At 41.1% G+C, this 25,318-nt stretch overlaps 1 protein-coding gene across 2 annotated transcripts; it reads left to right on the top strand.

Annotated features, from left to right (window-relative positions):
- Positions 1 to 1,292: 1,292 nt before the first annotated feature.
- On the top strand, positions 1,293 to 10,130 carry EFCAB1 (EF-hand calcium binding domain 1). Of its 2 annotated transcripts, XM_044914203.1 has the most exons (6): positions 1,293 to 1,350; positions 5,072 to 5,230; positions 6,170 to 6,274; positions 6,957 to 7,129; positions 7,390 to 7,494; positions 10,071 to 10,130. In XM_044914203.1, the coding sequence occupies exons 1-6, from the start codon at positions 1,293 to 1,295 to the stop codon at positions 10,128 to 10,130; spliced, it is 660 nt and encodes a 219-aa protein (XP_044770138.1). The 2 variants fall into 2 exon arrangements, with proteins under 2 accessions (XP_044770138.1, XP_044770139.1); XM_044914204.1 differs by lacking the exon at positions 5,072 to 5,230.
- Positions 10,131 to 25,318: the final 15,188 nt, after the last annotated feature.

Raw genomic sequence — 25,318 nt, 5'->3', positions numbered from 1 at the left:
TTATTTATTTATTTATTTATTTATTTATTTATTTATTTATTTATTTATTAAAGAGAGATTGAGCACGAGTGGGGGCACAGGCAAAGGGAGAAGGACAAGCAGACTCCCTGCTGAGCCAGAAGCCGATGCAGGGCTCAATCCCAACACCCTGAGATCATGACTTGACCTGAAACCAAGAGTCGGCCCTCAACTGACTGAGCCGCCTAGGCACCCCTGAAATAATTTGTTTTCAAAGGCATTTTCTCCACTGATGTAAAACAAGTAGATAGACACACTGGAGAATACTGTAGGTTTTGTGCTCCTGGCTGAGCTAACCCATTTTATTGCTATCTTAATTCAAAGAGGGTGTCCCATATGTGGTTAAGAAAAGCAGAAAGTCCTCCTACATTAAAAACACAGAACCCATCTTTCAAATAAGTAAAAGACCAATTTTACTGGGATATTTTTCAGAAAAGCAAGGCTGGATAGTACCCCACAGACAAGTGGCAGTTGTCAACCTGTCTCTTTGGAAGGCTGTCTCTTCAACTAGCTTAACATTGCTGATGGCTTTTCCCAGATTCTACCGACAACCTCCACTTCCACTTCCAAGAATGAAGGAAGGTGAGGAGAACTATTCCAAGTTACTCTTGCTCCCAGTATTATCTTGAAGATATCTTGTTCCAGGCTACCTCCAGGCATCATAGCAAAAACACTGACAACCAAAAGGGTGGCTTAGCTTTAAGGGCAAGTTCCTCACCCTCCTACACCCCGCAAAACAAGGTCGGGATAGCACACCTGCTAATTCTTGAAGCTCCTCCAAGTTCCCCCAGATCTCCCTGAAGATGTTAAGCCTCGCTTGGTGTAAAGCTCACCATCCAAAATATCCCTCACGCAGCATGCACAACATATTTTTAGATCTTAATTCACAGTGCAGTCCATCAAAGGGGCTGTGAACCCAAAACACCGCAACAAATTTAAAACTCCTACCTCAGCAATTAGAACACAGTCGGCAACTACCCTGGCAGGGACCCTCCAAGGGGAACAGCGCACCCAGACCCAGGAGCCAATAGGTGGCTGGCCCAGGCGTTGCCATGGCCACGTTGTGTGCTAGGGCCGCGCACGCACTCCGCGCGCGCCCAGAAGCCAATCCGCAGCCGGCCGAGGCGTTGCCATGGCCACTCTATGAGTTAGGGCCGCGCGCGCGCGCCGGGTTGGGGAGAGCCGGCCCAGTTGCCCCAGGCCCAGGGCAAGCAAGGGTCCCGTTAGCCGCGCGCCCCTAAACACACGCCGCTGCCCATTTCCCGACCGCAGGCATGAACCGTAAGAAGCTGCAGAAGTTGACGGACACCTTGACTAAAAATTGCAAGCACTGTAAGTAAGAATCAAGTGCTGGATGAGCAGAAGTTCCCGGAAGGGCTTGTGTTCTACCTGGTATTAGTAATGTTCGCTGCTCAGCCTGCTTTCCACCTCCAGTCTGAGTGCCCCTGGAGCCCCCTTTGTGTCCCCTAAAGAGAAGTTTGGAAAGGACTCCCTGGATGGTAGTTCCTTGGGCTGGGTACCCATGCTTGCCCATGATCTTAAGGACCAGTATGCAGGTATCAGGCATCTAGTACTACACTCCCACACATGCACTAACTTGCTTTTCAAACCCTCTTCTTAACTTACCTTTCCATTATAGAAACGTCATTTATATACTGACACGACATGTGTGGTTTTAGCCTCAGACACAGGTGTCAAGAAAACTAGCACAACCAACATACACCTGCTTTCTAGCTCTTTTTAGTGCAAATAAACTGGCAGGGTCCAATTTCTGAAAAATTACCAGGAGATCCATAAAGGGAAAATGGTTATCAATAGCTGAACATCCTTAGAAAAGATGAGTTGAAATGGCACAAAAACCTGAATCTCAGAGCAAGGAAATGTGTCTGGAGACCAAAGAGTTTCACAAAGCTAAACATGCAGTAAAGACTCTGCCCCCAACTCCAGACTTGGACTTTGTGGTTGCTGGTGGTATTACAAGGTAAGGAGACTTTGCAGGTGACAAAATGAGCACTTATTAAAGATACCTGCTCCAATCACACATTCTAAAACATGGTCGTAGAATTTCATAGATAACTTTAGAATTGTATTCAGACTGAAAAACAGAACTGTACTTGGGCAAGGAAGCTTAAATATGGTTTAGAATGAGAAAGATACTGTCTGATGAACAAGCTTATAAATTGTGTTGCTGATTGCAAAACTAATGGCCACTTGAAAAATAGGAGAAGCCATAATCCCAGTACCACCCCCATTGTGCAAAGGAGGAACAGGTTTATTGTAGTTCTAGAGCTTATAAGATCCAGTGCCTTCTAGTTGTATTTAGTATCTAATGTAATAAGTGGTGAGATGTGTTGTTCCCTTAGTGAAGTGGCACTGTATATAAAAGTGATGATGTGAATAAACACCTGAAACTTCTTAGCAAAAAGCCATCCTATAATTTATTATTGTGGTTATTATAACGTGGTGAGAGTTTGTTCTGTTGTTGTTTTTCTCAAAATAATTCCATTTCAAGGAAAAGACCAGATCTTCTTAAAACATCTCATGAACATTTTGAAAAAGCAATGCAATAACTGATAGACAAAATGCTGAATTTGATTTTGTCCCTGTTCAGTAAGTATGCAATGTATTGCAAACAGTCATTCTATGAACAATCAAAAGGTGAATTCATTAAAAGTTAAAGGAAAACCTGGCAGGAAAAATAGTCAACTCTTTTGATTTTTGTCCTTACATCAAATTTTTAAAGTGGGCCTTAGAAACCTTGATAATTACTAGTTAAATTCTATAGAAATAGTTACAAGTCATGGACATTATAATTAAAAACTTTTTTAAACAGAGAACCTTTTCCCCAAAGTCAAATTTCCTTTTGGTTGACAGATGATAATCCCACCAGGATGAAATGGATAAATTCTGTAGAATCAGAGAAAAAAAATGTCTTAAGTGATTGCCCAGCTAATCTACCATTCTACAGATATGATCTGTAGAACACATTTAGACCAATCCAAAAAGATGAAAATCCATTCTTAAATTTTCCTTAATTTCATTTAGCATTTTATTCTGGAATTTAAGAAATTTCAGCAAGAAAAACTTTCTTATGGCTAATCTTGGATCCTTTGGGTAATAAATTAAGATAATATTCTCTAATTTTTATTTTAGCCAAGATGGAAAAATGGCTAATTAACAACCCCTCTGCTAACATTTCATGTACATGAACATCATTCTTTATGCAGGCTTTTCTTCTCCAACCAGTAGCAGCTCTTTTATTTTTGGAGGTTTGTGCATGTGGTTAAATATATATAACATAAAATTTGCCATTTTAAGTGTACAACTCTATGATATTAAATACATTCACATCGTTGTGCAGCCATTACCACCATCCATTTACAGAACTTTTTCATCTTTCTCAACTGAAACTATATACATTAAACCATAACTCCTCCTTTCCCCCTTCCCAAGCCCCTGGCAACCACCATTCTAACTTTCTGTATCTGTGAATTGCACCACTCTAGGTACATCATATAAGTGAAATCATACAATATTTGTCCCTTTATATCTGACTTATTTCACTCAGCAGAATGTTTTCAAGCTTCATCCATCTTGTAGCATGAGTCAAAATTTCCTTCCTTTTCAAGGCTGAATCATATTCCATTGTATGTATACACCACATGTTATTTATCCATTCATCCACTGATGGACACTTAGATTGCTTTCACCTTTAAGGCTATTGTGAATAACATTGCTATGAACAAGCATCTGAGTCCCTGCTTTCAATTCTTTTAAGTATATACCCAGAAGTGGGATCACTGACTTACATGTTATTTCTAGGTTTAATTTTTTTTTTTTGAAGAACTGACATGCCATTTTCTACAGCAACTAACAGCTCTTTTTAAAATTATAACCATTATATTCTTTTCTATTATTTAGCCAATTTTTAACTAAATCATTTATTTCCCCAAATTGTCAATGTTCTTCCAAAATTGTGGTACCCCAAACCAGAAATCACACTCAAGCCTGTCTTGACTTGTAGATGAGGCATGATTTCTCCATTCCTATCTGCTGTCTTCCTTTATTTTATTTTTTTCTGCACTATAATCATTTTTCTTTTTTGCAATTTTTAAAATTTAGTTTATTTAAACCAAAAACCAAAACAAAACAATTCACCCTTAAATGCATGCAAATTTCATCCTTATTTTTAAAAGTACTGAACTGTAATTTTGTTTTGTTTTGAAATAAAAGCTTTCTCATAATCCACCTATACTTCATATTTAAACTCACTTTTATGCCAGGCAATAATGCCTCCACCTATGTACCTCAAATGGAATTGGAACACAAATAATTAGCTCAGGGTTTATAAACACCCTTTATGCATTTATGTGTATGGACCAATATACATATCTGTGTATCTATTTTAAATAAAAATTCCCTTTCTCCAAAATACTACTGAGTACTTGCTTGTTAATTTTCACATCATGTACAACAAGAACCATAATGGGTGCTGTTATATGGTTAAATGCTTCTTTATTAGAAAAAAAGGTGATTCTGATATCCAAAATCCAGCTTACTGATTTGACTAAGGCTGATGATGTGAAGTGAAAATTGTTGCCTAGTATTCAGGAGTCTGATATCTATTTCCGGACAAAAGTTAAGTTGTAAATCTCATAAATGGCTATAATCAAAATGCTGGGGAAAAGTTACCATTCTTAAGCATTACCTTGCTTACTTTGAATTGCACCTCCACTGCCTTTAAAATTTAGCATCTGACCCCACAGTCATTTTTCAGGTAACTTAGCTAATATTCTTTTCTTCCTAAATGTGACTGAATTTAATATTCAACTCCTGTTTGGAGGGAAGGCTGTTTCTCTTATTTTAGTGGAGAATCCTCTGTAGTGGTCATCCTCTATTAAGGGTCATGAATCTTAAAACAGGATAGTCTTCTGTTGAAAACTAAATATTTGATGGCCTTGATGTTGTCTATAAACTCATTAATGCAAAATTTAAGTTAGAAATTAAAGATTAAAATGCATTTTTGTTATATCTTAATTTTATTTTTTCACAGTCAATAAATTTGAAGTGAACTGTCTTATAAATCTTTTTTATAATTTGGTGGGAGAAGTAACAGAGCGGCAAGGTATCACCATTGGGCTAGATCGTAATGCATTTCGAAATATCCTGCATATGACATTTGGAATGACAGATGACATGATTATGGACAGAGGTAAGAAGACATTACAATATTCAAATAGGCCAGATACAGCCATAACTGGAAAAAAAAAGTTTGGAGTTTGGACATATTCTTAATGTTCTGAATTCCCAATTTCACTTGAATATAAAAAATTAATTTGTGTATTCATAGGGAAGGGTCTTAGGGAAGGTGATTCTACCCACTCTATTCTGTGTCTTTAAGAAAAGAACAAAGCCCAGCTTGAATAATTAGGTTTTCCTTACTTTATACCCAAAAACCTAAACTATTTATATTTCTACTTAGTAAATATAATAAGTAAAAGAATAGTTTTAAAAAGACATACGAATTTCTTGGGCACCTGGGTGGCTCAGTTGGTTAAGCGACTGCCTTGGGCTCAGGTCATGATCCTGGAGTTCCGCGATCGAGTCCCGCATCGGGCTCCCTGCTCAGCAAGGAGTCTGCTTCTCCCTCTGACCGCGCCCCCGTCATGCTCTCTCTCTCTCTCATTCTCTCTCTCTCAAATAAATAAATAAAATCTTTTGGGGAAAAAAAAGGACATATGAATTTCTTTATATCATCAAAAATGTTTCAATAAAAATTAAGTTATCATTTTATCAATTGTGTGATAGCATTACTTTTCTTGAGTAAGAAAAATATAAAATCACGTATTTTATGTTAATACACCAACACATTTAATATACCAATATATTCATATATTAATAATTATTGATTACTATATTTAGATACTCAGAATTTACTTTGTTTCCACAAAATATAAAGGGAGTGTGTGAAAGTTTAAATAAAAGAATTTTCCAATGTTATGATGTCTTAGTTTCCTCCTTTGTCAAATGAGCATGTCGGACCATCTGATCCTGAAGTTTTGTCTACATTTTAAAAGTGGGTAGCACCAGTGTAAATATATTACTGAGAACAAAAATGCAGCACAGGTATTATGTTGTACTTCTCTCTTAGTATTCCGAGGTTTTGATAAAGACAACGATGGCTGTGTAAACGTATCAGAGTGGATTTATGGATTATCAGTATTTCTTCGAGGAACTTTGGAAGAAAAAATGAAATGTAAGATTTCAGGTTATCCTATTGCTTTGTACATTAGGATTAATGTATCTAAAAAACTTACATCCATGTCTTCCAACCTGGCCAGTAAAATAGGTTTGTCTTTCAATTGGTCAGTTTGAATCCCCATTAACCTCTTTTATGGAGCAAATTCAAGTCAATGATAAAGATTGAAAAAAATTAATACCAAGGAAGATCAAGAGATTCTGAGGAGTAATTCATGCCAAGCAAGACTGCATAAGCACATACTACACATGCTAACTATGTACATATGCATTTATGTATTAAGGTATTAAATATTTTTCATATTTCGTTACCTGAATTGTTAACCATAAAAGTAGAGAACATTGATAAGAGTGTTCTGATTCTTGGTTAACTCTTAATTCATTCTGGTGAACTCTAAGGATTATATTTGTCAGTTTTCCAAGAATTTCAAGATGAAATGGTCAAATCATTGTTCCTTGGCATGCTTATTCATAGCTGAGTGAGTGTAAGGAGCCATTTTCTAAGGGTTGTTGACCATATCCAGCAAGTGTCCATTAAGCATTTACTATGGAAATTAGATTGCAAAGTCCTGCAGGGTTGACATGAACATCCATAATATAGACCTTGGCCTTGAACGTTTTACCAGAGCAAATGTTCCCTTAATCATAGTATCAAATTCATAATCGGTTATTTTTTTAAGATTGCTTTGAAGTGTTTGATTTGAATGGTGATGGATTCATTTCAAAGGAGGAAATGTTCCATATGTTGAAGAACAGCCTTCTCAAACAGCCATCTGAAGAAGACCCTGATGAAGGAATTAAAGATTTGGTTGAAATAACACTTAAAAAAAATGGTAAATATGGGAAATTTAGGGTTTTATACTGAAATTTACAGGCCAGAATGGGATAGAAATAAGAATTAAAATTATATAAATATCAGTTTCTTGCTTGGTAAAATAAAACATTTGTATTGTGGTTTTTAATTTATAATATTAAAAGTTCTTTTCTGTTTCATTATTTAGTCTCTCATTTTTCCAACACCTTTCTTCTATCAATATCTGACCGTGAAAAGACAGTTTGTGTTTGTGATAAATATTATACATGTTGACTGATGCATGGCTGGTCACCCCCTAGGACCATGACCATGATGGGAAGCTGTCTTTCTCAGACTATGAACAAGCTGTGAGAGAAGAGACCCTTCTACTGGAAGCTTTTGGGCCATGTCTTCCTGATCCAAAGGTAATGATATTACTTTCACTGAACAGTGACCAATATATAATGTAGGATCAACAACCCAGGAGTTCTTGGTTTGGTGAGTGAAGGATCAGATGAATTACATTCACCCACAGAGAATAGCTTCTAAGCAGAGAAAGCCAACTGAAGAAGAACCTGCTGGTTCATTTCATAGTACTGCTGTAGCCTAATGGTATTTTTTCCCATTCATTAATTCATTCATTCATGTAAGAAACAATTATTAAAGCATAATGTATTCGTGGGGTGCCTGGGTGGCTCAGTCATTAAGCATCTGCCTTCGGCTCAGGTCATGATCCCAGGGTCCTGGGATGGAGCCCCACATCCACTCCCTGCTCTGAGAGAAGCCTGCTTGTCCCTCTCCCACTCCTCCTGCTTGTGTTCCCTCTCTCACTGTGTCTCTCTCTGTCAAATAAATAAAATCTTAAAAAAAAAAAAAAACAAAACATGATGTGTTCCAGAAACACAGATAAAAGGCTCCATGTCTGCATTCAAGGGCTAATATTTCTCTGGGAAAAGCCAATGTGAAAATAATTACACAACAGTGTGATAAGTATTACTATAATATGAATTGTTCAATGCTTCATCTATGCCAGGCAATGTCTTAAGCACTGCCCCATATTACTTCATTTAATCCCCCTAACAATCCTCTGAAGGATCTAGTATTATTAATCCTCATAGATGAGGAAACTGAGGCTCAGAGAGTTTAAGCAAGTTGTCCAAGTCCAGTCACCAATTATGGAGTACCCTGCATGCCCTGGTGCTCAAGTCCATAGAGATATGTGTAGTAGAGTGTTGCAGTAGTCGAGGGCATCTAATCCAGCTGTATAGAATCACTGGTGAATAGCTGATGGGGCAAGGAAGGCTTGCCTGGGTTGTTAGGCCATAATAGTTAGCCAGGTCAAAATGGAGAAGAGCAATCTAAGCAAGGGAATGGTATATGCATGAGGGTGGGGAGGGGAAAGAGAAATAAATACTATATTAGAAGAGCATTTAATGTGGTATGAGACTGATGTTGAGGCTGGACATGCATAGCAGAGCCAAGTCCAATGGAGCTTGGAGCTTGGATTTTGTCTTGAAACTCATGAGGCTTAATTGGAAGATTTTAAGCCAGTGGAGTGATGTGATATATAAATATTACCATATCCACCTTCCCAATCTCTAGTCGATATCTCCAGCTGCCTACTCAACACATCAGTAGATAATCTCAGTAAACTCTTGCTCTTCCCCTAAAAATCACTCCCCACCATCTTCCCTGCCTCAACAAATGACACCCCTATACACTCAGTTTTAGTCAGAAACCTAAGTCACTGTTAATTTCCCTCTTAGAGCACTATCATCTACTACTTCAAAATATGTCCTTGAATATAACCTCTTTTCCACATGTCTGTGACTGCCAAACTAAATCAAGCTGCCACCCAGTCACCCAGCCTAGATCATTAGCTTTCTTGCTTCTGCAGTTGTCCCCTACTGACTAATCTCCGCAACATCCAGTATATTTGGAAACACAGATGCTGTCGTGCCCCTCCCTTGCCTAAAACTCCCAGTGTCCCAGTGTGTCTGAAGTCTATTCAGTGGGCCTCCTTTTCTCTCTCCAACCATGGTCTCCTGCTGCCTTCCCAATGGAGTGCTCCTGCCCCAGAGCCATTCCAGCCACCTCGCTGTTCTCCCTAGGTGCCTTTGCATTTACGGTAGCCTCTGTCTAAGCATCCTGTCCCCAGACCTTCACGTGCCTCAGACCCTCACTCCATTCAGTCTCTGTGCAGATGCCATCCACCATCTTAACTATTCCTCTCCCTCCACTCCTCACCACTGCCTCTTTTTTTCTTCATAGTTCTTATCATTACATAGGATATATTTACTCATTTACTTATTGTCTGTCTCAACACATAGATGGGAAAGAATGAAAAGGAAAAGGAAGGAAAGAAAGAAAGAAGAGAACTTACCTTAATCCCGCACCTACTTCTATTTCCTGTCCAATGGCTTTCTTTTTCAGAGTCAAGTGTCATGAGAGAATTGTGTATATTTGTGACCCACACTACCATGGCTTCTTCAGCATACTCCTGAAACAGCTCTTGCTAAGGTCACCACACTCTACTTGTTAATAAATCCCAAGAGTAGGCTTCTTGTCTTGCTGGACTACATCTCTTCCCCATCCCAGCTCTCAGCTGCTTCTCGGCTTCAGGAAGCACCTCCACTCCCTCTGTAGCCTGGCTGTGACATCACATGGCCTCCTGAAATCCAGAGCCCTGGTGTGTTTACCCTATCACACCCTCCCCGCAGTGAATTAAGCTTAGTTTCTGTCCATCCAGCCACGAGGCTGGAGGCTCCTAGAAAGCTGTGTCATGTGCTCTTGTTCATCTTTGTGGCCCCAGACTAAGTGTCATGTTGGAACATAGCACTGTCACCACCTGTGAGTGGAAAATGAATGAGTGTCACAAATTCTTTGTCCCCACTCTTCTTCAGTTATCTTGTGGCTCTTCAAACATAAAGGAGACATACAGAACATTTTGTTTTTCTTACCTTTTTTGGAAGTCTGACTAATTTGAGCACGTTTTTTACAGAGTCATATGGAATTTGAAGCCCAAGTATTTAAAGATCCGAATGAATTCAATGATATATGAATACCTAAATGTCTGTGTTGTCTCAAGTGAGTAAAAAAAAAGGTGCATACATATTGTTTATTTTTTTCTACTTAGCTCAGAGAGATAATGTTGAATTGTGTCTTTGGGGTGGGGAATGGGGCTCACCAACATGTATCATTTAACTTTGGTGCAAGATGCAAGCGAAATAAATGGAAGACAGGAAGTCCCTTATTAAATGTTGGGTTTGGCAAGACAAGTTCACATTGCCAGATATTTTATCACATAAACTATCTGTTGAAGCATATAACTATCATAAAATATTTGTATTAATGAAATGAGTAGAGAGATTACATAAGGATGAATTATTGAGGCAAATATTCTTCATGTCAGAAAACGCTGGGTATACATTTAAAAATCAGTGAAATACACAATGAATCATGGACCACTACATCAAAAACTAATGATGTAATGTATGGTGATTAACATAACATAATAAAAAAAATAATCCTAAAAAAAATAAAAATAAATAAAAATCAGTGAAACTACTGAATTTCCTTTGGAGCAGTAAATAATGAAGACAGCATCTAAAAAAGAATAACAATAGCATTTAGCATTTAAATACCACTCTGCTAGGCATTGAGGGACATTCAGAGAGCTGAAAGCAACATGTACCTACTTCAATATAATGCATATTATTGTTTGAGGCTTTGCCAGAATAATCTGCATAGACAGTAAGCATCTGAGTGACCTCGTGGCACAATGGTAGCGCGTCTGACCCCAGACAGTAAGCATCTGAGGGCAGGGGTCCCTGCACCCATCTTTATGTCTGTCACAGCATTTAGCACAGTCCTCTGCACAGAATGGGCCCCGAGTAAACATTGTGGATAGAAAAGTACAAAGTGCTACCAGATAAATCCAAATTCTTGGTGAGCAGAGAGGAAGGAAAGTGCTGTTTTTGTACATAATGGATGATGTGGCCGCAGCTTTCAGTCTATCTCTGGAGTCGCTCTGATGCTCTCCACCCCACTGCAGTTGGTTGCAAAACCCCCTGTCTTCCCCGACTCCCTCTGTCTCTCCACCTCGGCCCCACCCCTTGTCCCCATCCCCCTGACTGGGTGCACCTCAGTGTCATCTCCCACCTCTTGGAATCCCCTCATGTACCCCTTAATAGGAAGCACATCACATCGTGTCCCAACAGCAGTGAAGTCCTGAAGACAGAACCGCTTCCTCTCTGCCTCCTACCATCCAGCAGGTGCCTATAGGCATTGGATGCAGCATGAGAAAGATGGGACCTACTTGGGTTCCTATAGCTACTGTTTACCCCTTTCTTAAATGCATTCAAGCAGCTGAGAGAAGTATTATGCACATACCCTCTCTGTCCATATGTAAACATTCAGAGGCTGCTTGGGATATTAAATCCCTTTTGTTACTACATATGTGTCAAGTTTAAGCAAAATAGTACCTTGTATAAAAAAATGGACTGTTACAAATAAATGTAATAAGTGATCCCATGAAATAAAAAGTATTTTACTAAGTATTTTCTTAAAATTTTAGATTCTTATGTAGATGGAGTTTGACACAATTTTTCTGTCTTGAGTAGGTATAAATAGTGAAACACAATGCTTTTAATTTTTAAAATTTATATTTTTCTGATTACAAATAATAGAGGTCCACTGAAGACTTAGAAGTTTAGGAAATTAAAAACTAAAATTTAAATATTCATCAATATTCTGGTATAGATCCTTTCAGGCTTTCTTAAGGCATTTGTAAGTATAGCTATATTTTTGCACAGAGTATACCTATATTCTTTTTTAGATGATCATATTGAAAATGCTCTTTTGTAAGGCTCTTTTTATGGACTGCTATCTCACAGCATTTTCTCAGGTCACTTAATATTTGTCTCCAGCCTGACCGGCAATGGCGAGCTGGTGTTCCATCACAGCAGACCTTAGTAAAGCACTTCCCTGCCATTGACATTTCAGTTGTTCCCACATTTCTTTTACAAATAATTCCCAAGGGAACTGTCCTTGTAGATAAATCTTCTCATGTTCATCATTGCTTGCTTAATCTGGGTAAGTTTTTAAAAATGAGTGTTTGGTTAGAGGCCCACCTTTGAGGTTTCTAGCACATGTTGCCAGATTGCCCTCCAGGAAGGCCTGCTGGGCCTGGTGCATGGGATGCTGATTCCCCCTTCCCTGTGGTGCACATTCTTTTCACCTCTTTGCTGATGTCGTGGACCATAATTGACCATGGTTTTAATTTATCATTTAAAGAACTAATCTTACACATCTCTACCTAAACTTTTTTATTGTAGATTGTGTAAAAATTGACTTCCATGTGAATAATGCTATTTTATTACTTGACATTATTTAAAACTAAAAAGCCTTTTTAGAAAAGTCTAAATAATTTTAGTGAAACTTAAGATGGTGTTGGTACAGACTCATGAGCTCTGTTCAAGAGTACATTATAGAACACACTATAGAACACATTATAGAACACACATTATAGAACACACCATACATTATAGAACACACTTCCTCATCATATCTGCCCAAATCATTTCCTTCTGTGACTATATCTGGATTTCCGGATTCTCTTAATTTTACTACCATAGCAACTCATTAATGATTTTAACACTGAAAATTCTCTCAACTTAATAGCAGGTTCATCCAAGTACACAGAGAACCTTTGAGGAAAAGCCCTCTTTCCTCTCACTCTGAGCTCTGTGTCCGGCTCTGAGCCTTGCCTGCCTACTGCTAGCCTGCCCTGACTCCAGGCCCCAGGTACAGCCAGCCTTGCTCAGCCCCATCTTTGCCTGCCTCTGGGTGGCTGGGTTAGGACTACGGATGAGCAGTTATAATTTGGAGGGCTGACTATAGCCTTTCTCTCAACTGGGTCCTCAAAGCGTTGGCTTCCCCTTCTCCCAGTGCCCTGGGAGGACCAGCAGAAAGCCAACCAGGACCCTCTGGGAGAGGTACACATTGCTTTGCTCACAGCATGGAGAGAGTCTGTCTGAGAAACAAGTACATTTTTTAAACTACAGGATTTAAAAACTACCACTGAAAACTGGTAGTCCTACATTCTTAACCTGCAAATATCTTTGTGTACAAGATTGCACTTGTTAAGAAGCCAAGCTTGCAATTGCTTGCATCATAAAGTCATCCAAAACATTCACCAAGTTCCCACTTTGTGCTAAACCATGGGGGTGAATATAGTCTAAGTCAGTTGCCCTGCTCTCACCTCACTTGTGTTGTAAAATGAGGACTCTATGCCATGTGACAACTGTGTCATCACCTTTACTATTTGGATGCAGTTACAGTCCCTCTCCTGGCTTCTAGCCCCCCAAAATAGTTATATCATTTTTAATTAAAGGAGATTTTGGGGGGGGGGTTGAAGATTTTATTTATTTATTTGACAGAGAGAGAGAGAGAGACAGGAAGAGAGGGAACACAAGCAGGGGGAGTGGGAGAGGGAGAAGCAGGTTTCCCGCTGAGCAGGAAGCCCTATGCAGGGCTCCATCCCAGGACCTTGGGATCTGACCTGAGCCGAAGGCAGATGCTCAACGACTGAGCCACCCAGGTGCCCCTAAAGGAGATTGTTAAAGGGAATTAAAATCAAATATACTTTGAAATTGTGGAGACAGCCATGTCTGGGAAAGGCTACTCTGAGCCGCTCCTTGGATTGTGCATTTTCACTGACTGTATTTTATCTGTGTCCATTTCCCCACAGAATCACCCCCAGCTCTTCCACAGTCATCCAGAGCTGATGGTAATTCTCACCTAGTGTGGCCAAGAAAGGATGGCAACTGCATTTGACATGGAGAGATTATTATAAACAATCCATAATAAAATAGAAATTTAACCTATGCATATGTTAATTACAATTTGGCGAATCTTGAGGATTGGCTGATAATATTTCAAAAAGAGGGAGAAGTGATATATTTATCTTTTCTGATTCAGTGACCTTGTTCTCTGTTAGAATGAAGCAGATGATTTCTTCAAATGTTTTCTGGTCTCAGTTACCATTGAAGGAGGAGCCAACCTAAATACATACCAAGCAAATCAATGTCCCTTTCTCATGAGGTCTCTCAAGGAAACTTGCTCAGTTTTGAAGGGGAGCAAAAAGGGAAGGAAGTCTTAGCAATGAACTATCCTGCATGAAACAAAGCATGCTTCCACATTTGAAATGTCTTTATCAGAGAGCCATTAACCTGAGCAGTGGTTAACTGCTCACAGTTCCATCGTTGGTAATTTGTGGCTTTCTGTGTACCTCCTGCCTCTTACCTAATCCGTCAAGAAAATATTCCTCCCCCTAAGACACACATCCTCTTGTTTATTTTCACCTCCCTCCTGACTGTTGAGCTCTACACTACCCCTATTATGTGGCCCCAGCCAGACTCACAGAGAGTTCCCTGGGTGAGAAGCTTGTCAACTTAAAGGCATTTGAATAAATTGGGTGAAATACAGGCTGTCCTCCCCTTAACCTGAGGTGCGCCTTCCTGTCTCCTGTCCCCATCTCCAAAGGCAGCCCAGAGCTGGGCAACAGTGAGCCTGAAGATGGAGAATGGCATGGAAGGAAGCAGAGGAATTTACAAGTTTTCCTGCAAGAGACATTTAGAGCTAGTGTCACTACCTCCCTGTAGGAGTGATTAGCTCCAAAGCCCAGGGCAGTCCAGAAGAGTAATTAAAACCATTTGGTCAAGTCCTCCTTAATGACTCCTTCAGAAATACAAGAGAGTCAGAAAGGGGGATACAACCATCCCCACAATCTCAATAATACATTATACAAAAATCCAGTGAGCACTTTTGTTCCAGGTGTTATGCTAAGTCCTTAACATTCTTATCTTACTCATTTCTCACAACTATCCTAAGAGGTAAACATAAACATTACTTATTGTCTTCATCCTACAGATTGAGAAAATTGGAGTTTAAGAAAATCAAGAAACTCCTTCAGTGTCCTAACCTAGTCAAGAACAAAGCCAAGATTCAGACCTCATCTAGTTCTAACATTGAAGACCTTTCTCTAAAGCAATATGTGTTCTTCTTGCCATACATACTCCTGAGGTTTGAAATTACTGAGCACCCCTGTTTCCTGAATAATCCTCAAATTGCTCCTTTGAAGCTCCCTAGAGGTGCTTGGTACTTGGCATGCTAGTGAGTGAGACTGTTGATAACTCTCTCCAAGGGCACTGTTCTCATCTGAAACACCTTGGAGTTTTCTTTCTTTAGTTGAAGTTTCTAATTTGAATGTGAATGTGCCCACATTTGGGACCAATAGGAATCTAGACACTGGGCTGGGACCTTGCCTTGTCAAGAGTCCACATGTGGTGAATGGGGTTCATGAATTGTGGCCAAGCTGTTAGACTCCATGGCTCGATGGTCAGCACAGGGTTAGAAGTGAGATGAGGGTCAACCAACCATGGAAGGAGAAAACAGAGGCTAAGACCATTGCTGGTTTGCGAGGAGAAGGACAGAAGTCCTTCAGAAAGGAGAGGGAACGGCTAGACTCCTCAAATGGAGAATGTATCTTGGGCCATCTTGGGTGGTATCTAAGAAAGAGGTCTAACTGAAGAAGATGCCAATGATGAGAGGCCATGATTAGTGGCGAACACCAACAATGATGATGTGGCCCTTCTTGGGTGCCAGTAACTGGCCCAAGGTTGCTAGTCAAAGTGTAGCTGAATTTGTAGCCTAGCCCAAACCCTGTTCTAGCTGTGACTGCCTCTAATTGTCAGAAGGTACCAAATGACCTTGCAGGGGTCACACAAACTTTAAAATTCTGATAGAAGTGAGATGACAGACTGCTGTGTATTTTGGTGGGGACGTTGTATCTGTCATCGAAACTGAAGATACTGAGAGAGAAAGGAAATGTTAATAATTATACTGGGACAATGTAATCCCAGGTAAAGTGGAATATATGGCCACCCAAGTATGAGCTATAAACTAATCAAATTACATTTGATATAAAATGGGAATAATACCTACTTTCTGTGTCTCAATCACACAGGGTTTTATAAGAATTGAATGAGATAATGTCTATGACATCATTTTGTAAATTGTGAAGTATGATACAAATACATAGATTGATATAGGTATGCACTAGACAGTGGAATCTGTGCCCTGTCTTAGAGCATGTTTGTGTTCTCAGCAGGAGCTCATATATAATGATTCAATAAGAAGAGCAACAACCTGGAAATGAGATACATTTGATTAAATGTGTGACATTTCTTAAGCTACTTAGCCAGTGAAAGAAAGTTGAATGATATCTTTAAAAATATCTTTAGTAATCTAATGTATTTACAGAAATGAATCTCATCGGGCGCCTGGGTGGCTCAGTTGGTTAAGCGACTGCCTTCGGCTCAGGTCATGATCCTGGAGTCCCGGGATCGAGTCCCGCATCGGGCTCCCTGCTTGGCAGGGAGTCTGCTTCTCCCTCTGACCCTCTCCCCTCTCATGTGCTTGCTCTCTCATTCTCTCTCTCTCAAATAAATAAATAAAATCTTTAAAAAAAAAAAAAAAGAAATGAATCTCATGAAACTAGCATAAAACTTCAGTGTAAACAACACTAGAATTTTCATGACTGGAGTTAGTATTAGTGAAATTATGTTTCCTATTAACACACACACACACACACACACCTCTCTCTCATAACGAACTCACAGATATACACATGGTAGTTTATTCCACTTAACAGACACATTAGAGTGTCTTGAATTTCTCTCTCCTGTCAAGATACTACTAATTTCTAAAGCAATCAGTAACATACTGTTAATGACTACAGTCCTGATTAACTACATTCAAGATTTGATGTGTTTGTTATGCTGGCTCTAAGGTACTAAAATATTAAAGAGAAATTAATAAGATGCATGGTTTGTATGAAAGAATAGAAGTCAGAGATCCATCCAAGTTATGGGAGCTTCAACTAGCTAAATTCACACCTTGGTCTACTTGCTATGTTCTTAAATTGGATAGTGTAAATTTGACTAAGGACAAGACAGACTGCTGGCCTCCTTGAATTTCTAAATATTATTTGGTACCATATTTTGATTCATGCACGTGCAGAAAAGAATATAGCAGCCCTAGGGGCACCTGGGTGGCTCAGTTGTTAAGCGTCTGCCTTCGGCTCAGGTCATGATCCCAGAGTCCTGGGATCGAGCCCCGCATCGGGCTCCCTGCTCCACGGGAAGCCTGCTTCTCCCTCTCCCACTCCCCCTGCTTGTGTTCCCTCTCTCGCTGTGTCTCTCTCTGTCAAATAAATAAAATCTTAAAAAAAAAAAAGAATATAGCAGCCCTAGGAATTATAGTCAAATTATTAACTAAGAAGTGGGTGCACCCTCCTTATTTCCAAGGACCCTGAAAATCATCATGTTTGGATTTATTCATGATATGTGCATGGCAATACACCCAATATCTGCAGACTATATACTAGGCAACAAAAGGGAGATGGAAAAAAGGGTATTGTCCCTGTTCTCAAGTAACAAACCATCTAGGAAATCAGACTTGCTGTTGTCTTGGAAAAGAGAAGATTGAGGAGAAAGAAGGAAGGAAAGAGGACGGGGAGGTGGAAAAATAAAATGAACTGAATAAGAGCAAAAGTTTTTATGGCATGATTTTCTTTAAAGAAAACAGAGAGGTAAGCAGGAGAGTTAAGGGGGTTGGTGCCTGTCTCTGTTTTTAATAGCCATGTTAGTACAGAAAATCAAAAGTCGGAGAGAAGAGTGTGTTGAGAAGTCAGTGGAGTGGAGGGGCAATCATCAGGGCCGAGCAGGATGTGGAGCAGGCCAGGGCCTGCACGCCCAGCACGAGGTATGTGGCTGAAAGGCAGGGAGCTAGCCCGCGGCAGGTGCAGCGCAGCCAGTGCCCGTCGGCCCCAGGAAAGGAAAACCTGCAGGTGCAGTTGGGACATGCCCTGAGCCTCCAAAGCCACGCGTTTTTCTGAATAGCTGTCCTATCTTCATTGTCTGCCTGCAAGATGATGGTTTGCAGTGGGAGGGGACGGGAGGGAGGGAGTGGTTTGGTGGAGTCTCCAGCTCTGGCGGCTTTGATGACACACACAGGCTGCTCCAGAAATGAGGTGCAGTTGGAAGAGGCTGAGACTGTGCGAGGGGAGTGTTGGTGGTGGAGACTTGTCCTGCCAGCCGCAGGCAGCCCCTGGTCCCCCTGGGCGGGCTCTCCTTTCTCCAGAGGCTGTGATGGACACAGAGTTTGCTGGCCCCCACTCAGCACCTATCCTCCTGTCCTCCACGCGGAGCATCTTTTTCCTTCCTCCTTCAGCCATCCTTGGGCTGAGTGACTACCTTAGCACTCCAGAGCTCGGTGCTCGAAAGCCCCAGAACTTCCAAATGCCACCCGGATTCTCTCTGCACACCCCAGGAACCCACACAGTGTCATCCCACTGTTGGGACTCAGTGTCCCTTGTTCAAGGACCTTAGTCTCTCTGGGAGGGCTCTCTTCTATCCTGATGTCTACATGACACTGCAAACTTTGACTGGGACCCCTGCTCCTAACACAGTTTCATTTGGCTCTCTGCTTCTCCAAAAGGCTTTGATCCTTAGACAGAGACAGTGTTTAATATTTCTATCAGTAATTTTGTGAGTAAATGGAAGATGCTGAATTAAGTTAAGCTACCTAAATCTTAGAAGGTAAATGTAAAGTTCGATGGCATCATCATCACTATTTAATCTCTTAAACCACCTCAGTACTGTGAAAGAGAAGATCAGGCTTATGACCTCAGCCCTCAGAAGGGAGGCTCAGCGTGGCCCCCCCATGGTGTGGCTGCCAGTGAAGGCTTCAAGTCACCCTGCTGTCACTCTTTGCTCTTTTTTTTTTTGCATAGACCTTGCCAGTCTTACGGTTGTCTTCCCTGACCCCACACATAGATAGTAGGCACTCAATAAATATTTGCTGAGTGACTGAATCCCAAAACAGGTGCTACTGAAAACCTTTTTTTGTACTGGATCTCAACAGAGTTTGTGTGCTCAGGGTAACATTGTCTTTTGAGGAAGTTGATACGACACTATTATGTGCTCCACAATACAAAGTGAGGGGTTGAACTGACATTCCTCGGTCCAAAGCAGCCCTGAGGGCCTATGATTTATTGCATGAAATCCTGAGCAGGAGGCAGTGTTTTTATGCTACCCATAACTGCATGGGCTTCAGTAGCATCCTGTTCATTTGGTCAGCAAACAAAATTGAAAATGGCCCCTTACAGAACAAAATGAGTTAACCAGCGACATTCACATACCTGGGAAAGTTACTGGCTAAGTATTTCTTTGCCTGGAGAAGAGTAAGAGCTGAGTCGAAGCCTTTACTGGAACTCCACACAAGGAAGTTTATTAAATGGAATATATCTTTCAAATAGTGAAATGAAAGTAAATAGACTCCAACTGATGTATAGAATAAATTTGGTTTGACATAAATAAATGTTATTCTATTGACATGGCTACAATAAGCTCTGACAATCTGCTAAGGAACAAATATCATTGTGAAACTTAAAAGTTGGACTGTCAGATATTGTATGATTGCTAAGACGAGGTTCTGCAGGGAGCTAATTGATTGCTCCCAGGGGATGATGACTTTACTGATGTTCCAAGCCCTGGGTAGAGTTATAATGTCAAGGGTTTCAAATCTTATGGTTTTTAGTGCATGGCTAGCCACAAATCTTAACTTTTAAAAGAAGGGAATGGGGGCCCCTGGGTGGCTCAGTCGTTAAGCATCTGCCTTCGGCTCAGGTCATGATCCCAGAGTCCTGGGATGGAACCCTGCATAGGGCTCTCTGCTCAGCGGGAAGCCTGCTTCTCCCTCTCCCACTCCCCCTGCTTGTGTTCCCTCTCTCGCTGTGTCTCTCTCTGTCAAATAAATAAATAAAATCTTTAAAAAAAAAGGAATGTGTAGATCAACAGGATTGGTGATTTTATGGTAAATGTTACACTGAGTGAGAAAAATCTTCCTTTCTTAGCAGATACCTGTTGCATTTCAGAAGTGGGTGATGTCTGAGCCAGCTAGGAGAAGGTGTGAGGGCAGTTTGGTGCTTCTGAAAGGTTGCCTGATTCTCCATGTGTCCTGGAGTGCTTTAGTAAGATAGCAGACTTTGGGAGTTCTTTCAGGCTGCATTTGCCATGATGCTCATGTAGCTGGCCCACCACAGTCCTGTCACCTACACCTCTTCTTCAGAAATGGCCTTGCTTCTACCTCCTCTTGCCTGACAAACTCCACTCTCCCTTCATTTCAAATTTCACCTCTACTATGAACTGTCCTGGTCTCTGCCAAGAGGCCTGCACCCCTCCCCCCCCCACCACCACAGAGCCTGTGGTGCAGACCTCTCTTGAGGCATCATATAGCATTGCACTCATTTATCAACTTTGATTTCACACAGGCCAGTGCCTTCATGTGACGTATGATAATTCTCCATTAAAGTGACATATATGTGAAGAGTGTTCTCAGACCAAATTCATCAACTCTAGAGAGCTCTGAAATTTCCCCAAACATACTCAGAATTCAGATCTTCTACCCTTGTGAATGACAAAGGTCTGTGTGACTATCCATCCTATACTAGCTTCAGGGTACATGGCCCTCTCAACAAGTGAGCCACACCACCGACCTGACCATCACTGGACTACATTCTCCTCTAAAAACTTCATCTCGATTATTCTTAATTTTGAACATGATCTGCTAAATTCCTGCCTCTTAAACTGTAGGATCATTTCACTTTAACCCCCATATCATAGATACCTCCATCATTTCATCCCTACACCTTCTCCCAAATTACCACTTGCACGGACCTTACTTTATTTTCTCTTCCTGACATCCCTTGTCCCTTTATCTCCATCAGAAGAACTCCTTCACACGCACAAGACTTGCTTCTGACCTTGTCTCTGTCGAGAAACTGTCCCTGGTGGCCCTTGGTGAGATTTTACCACACCTTGCTAACACCCCATACTGCAGTCAGCCACTTACCATACAACTTCCTGCTAGTGTACTTTCATATTCTACAAAAGATAAGCTCCTCAAGGGATAAAATGTGCCTCATTTATCTGCAATTCCATGTAAGCATATGACTCATTAATATCTCACCTGTGTGAGGACTCTATATGTTCACCTGGGTAGCATCCATAAAGCTGAAGGATTTGCAGAAGATAGAAAAGTACCTGGATCCTCTTAGAGCACTCCAGGAGTACTGTAAGATCTAAGGAAAACAAAACCTATTCATGTCCTTCTCTATGGGCTTAAAATTCCAAATGGGAGAACAAAACACTTCTTCATTCAGGAGCTAACATATGTAAAGAATTTTACCTCCCATTTCCCCTTTCACCCATAATGCAATGCAGCCACGAGCTCCTTGATTTCTCTCTGCCTCAGGTTAATCTTGGGTTTTCCTACAACTGACAGTCATAATGAGTGCTCATCACATGTACTGTGGGTATAAACCACATATGAAAGCGATATGTGGCTGGGTATCTTGGGGCAAATTCCAAAATATGATTAGCATCAGTACATCAATGACTTATCTTATGAGCCTATCTTTCCTCTGTCAACTAAGAGGTGATTCATCCTTGATGGTGTAGGTCAAACTCTACTCCCATAGCACATCTCCAACCCTAGCTTCATCAACAAATAGCAAAAATTGAAAATAGGAAAGGTGTGCAGGAATTCCCTTCTCTGTCCTATGAATTCCTGACACCACCTTTGTCTTTACCACCAAATGGCAGAGTTGGGTAGATTTAAGGGTCTTGAGAGATGTATTCACCACTGCCTCCATACATTTTCATATTTCAGCATCACCTGGCACATTGCCTTCCATGTTACAGGTGTTCCATAAATGTTGATCAGTTGATTAATGAAAAGAACACACTGATCACTGATCTGAAGGGAACATCTCCCAGGAAACTGAAGACCAGAGTTTCTCATAAACAAGACTGTCATTCTTTAGAGTTACCTTGGCCACCAAAAAAAACAAGACCTATTTCCCAAATGTATTCATTGAAGAGCCACATCCTGAGTCAAATGGTTGGCAGGGCTGGTTAAATAGTATCCATGCCCTAAACCAGGTAGCTGCAGGATTTTTATTATTTGTGTGGTATTTTTTACTTTGCAAATCACTTTTATGTCTATGACTTCATTTGATCTTTACAATGTCCTGGAAGTGGCTGGGGCAGATGTTATGATTAATGCATGAATAAACTGAGGCACAGAGAGGTCGGCTTGAGCTCCAAAGTCTGCATAAGAGAAATGACTATGAACATGATAGCAAATGCTAGTGCAAAGAAACCTAGCAGCTTAGTAAGACAAACAAAGTCCACGTGCAGTTGAGTCCAAGAAGGAATGAATGCAAAAACAGAGGTCTGACTAAAGTGTAATGGAACACAGAGGAAGATCCAAAGACCAAACTCCCAGACATGCACTCTCGACACTAAGAGAGGTCCTCAGCCAGTGGGGGTCCACATCCATGGGACCTGACCGAGCACTCCGGCACACAGACCTTCCCAAATGCTGCAGGTTCTGAAGGATGAAAGGGGCTTTGAATATGTGCACCACAATAATTATGTTTGTTTTAATGAAGCAATGCATGCTTCTGTTGTGCTATGGTGCAAAGGCCTAATTATTCAAACGCAGCCATTAGTTCCCACACAACAGAGATGACAGCAGATGTTATAAAGATAACATCTCTTGGCCATCTGCCCACCAAGCCCGGCCACGAGGACACTTCAAAAGCAACAGCAGCTCCTGCCAGGAGCATCCCACCTCATGTCAAAGACATGTCCCTCCCCCAGCTCTCAGGTAGAGAAGGTGGCGTCTGGGCCTGGTTAGCACAGAGCGATCTGGGACACCTGGAGCCCTCTGTCCTACTGGCTGTTTTCACCCAGGCAAGCAGCTCCCATCAGGACACAGAGCCTGTGTCAGGAACTCATTTCAAACCTACAAGGCTGAAAGGAAATCATTCATTTGACTGGAGAACAAGATGTGCCCAGAAACCCGTCCAACTTCTTGCTGCCACCACCAGGAAAAAATATATATATAACTAGCTGAATTTGTGTGGTATATTATTGCTCAAACTTGAGTACTCAGAAGCAGGCACCAGCCTGCCTGCATTTTTCCTATCCCGGCCCTATGAGTAACAGTTAGGAAAACACAAAGGGCTTTCAAAAGTTCAAAGAATTTAAAAAAAAAAAAAAAAAAGGTGACTGCATCATTATCACCACCAAATTGCTGAATATTTAAACTTCTATTAAAAAAATGTTTTTAAGTTAAGAGACTATGAGGGATTTTTTTTCTTTGCATCAACCATAGCAAGGAGATTTCCTGGAAATGGAATCCCTCAAGGCCTCCGTTTCTTTGTTTCCTACACGTACATGCATGTGCACACACGCACGCACACATGCACACACACCTGTCTCTCCAGAAAGCAACCTGCCTGGAAACACGAGACCTCAAGAGAGGAGAGAGAGGGCTCTGAGGAAATTATTCTTCTTGACAAAGATTTCTGCCATCTTGTGTTTGAATCACATTTTCCCTCTGGCTTCACTTCTCACTTCCACCAAACCATAGAAAGGACACTGCCCATAAAAATTGCAGTGTAAAGCGTTCCTGGTTTAAAAAAAAAAAAAAAAAGAAAAAATGTGGGGGAAAAACTTCTGCCATAATAATGAGGGAAACCACACTGGGTTCCTGCTAGCAGGGACAACAAAGCCAAGGTGTGCCGTCACAGGGACACTTCCCCTCGGAAATAGAAGGAGGGGGTGAAAAGTTCTAAGGTCCTACAGGATGTCCCCTCCACCGCAACATGTTGTGAAGAACTCCTATTGGTGAGGGATTTCCCAGTTTCAATGCATTGTGGGGTTTTTTTTTCCCTGAGGGGAAATGTAAAAGAAAATCTAGGTAAGAATGAATTCAAAGACCTTGCTTCTTAGTGCAGTAGGAGGAACATGAACTTTAGAAAGACTACAAACTCAAGAGGGCTCTTGAAGTTTATCAATGTAAAAAATAAGCACACGTTGTAAAAAAAAAAATTTTAATAACAGTCAAAATGTTAACAATGTGAAGTAGCGTGAGCCCACTGGCATGGCTGGCATTGTACCAGCTGAAACAAAAGAAGGTCAGTCACCATCCCTCACTAGGACAGAAAGAATTTTACACATCTGGAAAGAATCTTGAAATGACATTGAAATAGGTATTTTAATCACTAGGAAATCACTGCGTGCCACCCTGGGGGGTGGGGATGTGTGGAGACAGTGAAGGCCAGATAGATTATGGGCCCATCTTGTAGGTGGGAGAGTGTGGCCCAGATGGTGCCCAGCCTCACAGCTAGCTCATAGGTGTAGGCCTGAGGTTGAAACTATGGAAGGTTCAGTTATTACCCCATTTTATAGATAAGGAAACTGGGACCAAATAATGGGTAATTCAGCAAATAAACAGCATAAAAGAGCTCTGACCCACAGATCTTTGGATCTTTGGATCCAGTACCCTCAACTTCTACACAAAACAGCTCCATGAAACTGTGGCCTCAGGTCTGGATGCACAAATGGAAGATGCACTATTAGGACGAGATGAGTCTTGGGTCCACATTTGCAAACCCTTCCTAGCAAAGCAGCCGCTCTCTCCCCCCAGTCACAGGTATGCCCACAGCCAGGAGCCCAGGGACAGGATAGTGGTGGGATGACACCGCTGTCTTTATTGGGGTTCATGCCCTATTTGCAAACAAAGCTCAAATCCCTAATGCCACCCTACAATCAATACTTGATTTCCCTGGCATTTTTCTTCTGAACAAATATTGTATTCTGCATTTTGTCATTTTACTTTCCACACAAAAAACACTAAAGCAAAAACAGGGCAGCTGTATCTTCTGAAGGAAGTGCTTTAGCAATGGGTAAGATTGGCAACAGATTTTAAGACCTCGATGAAGAGACCAGAAAAAGATGCTGCACCACCCAACAGAGATCACCTAGGTTCAGTGTGTGGGCCTGACAGGCACTACTCTTGAAGGCTAGAGTGTCCATCCTCCAAGAACCGTGACCCAGGTAATCATACAACTGCTCTTTAGCAACAAAGGCCAGCCCATGCTCCTGTGTGGTACATGGGATTCCTTTGACAGGGAGGATCATTTTCCACAGTCAGCCTTCATAGGAAGAGGCCAGTCTTGGAGTGGTTTGAAGTAGGGCAGTATGTTCTCGTTTGTGGGGCCAGGTATCAGGCCTGAGGTTTCCTGGGGTGGGGAGGAGGTAGAGGCTGAGG

The sequence above is a fragment of the Neomonachus schauinslandi genome, chromosome 4 (genome assembly GCF_002201575.2).
Source record: "Neomonachus schauinslandi chromosome 4, ASM220157v2, whole genome shotgun sequence".
Taxonomy (NCBI): Eukaryota; Metazoa; Chordata; class Mammalia; order Carnivora; family Phocidae; genus Neomonachus; species Neomonachus schauinslandi.
This window is presented reverse-complemented; position numbering and strand designations above follow the sequence as displayed.

Excerpts from the sequence above, each read along its gene's own strand:
- EFCAB1 (XM_044914203.1), top strand. The coding sequence starts at position 1,293 with ATGAACCGTAAGAAGCTGCAGAAGTTGACGGACACCTTGACTAAAAAT. Across the intron at positions 1,351-5,071 it reads GACTAAAAATTGCAAGCACT|TCAATAAATTTGAAGTGAAC; the intron begins GTAAGTAAGAAT and ends ATTTTTTCACAG. Across the intron at positions 5,231-6,169 it reads TGACATGATTATGGACAGAG|TATTCCGAGGTTTTGATAAA; the intron begins GTAAGAAGACAT and ends CTTCTCTCTTAG.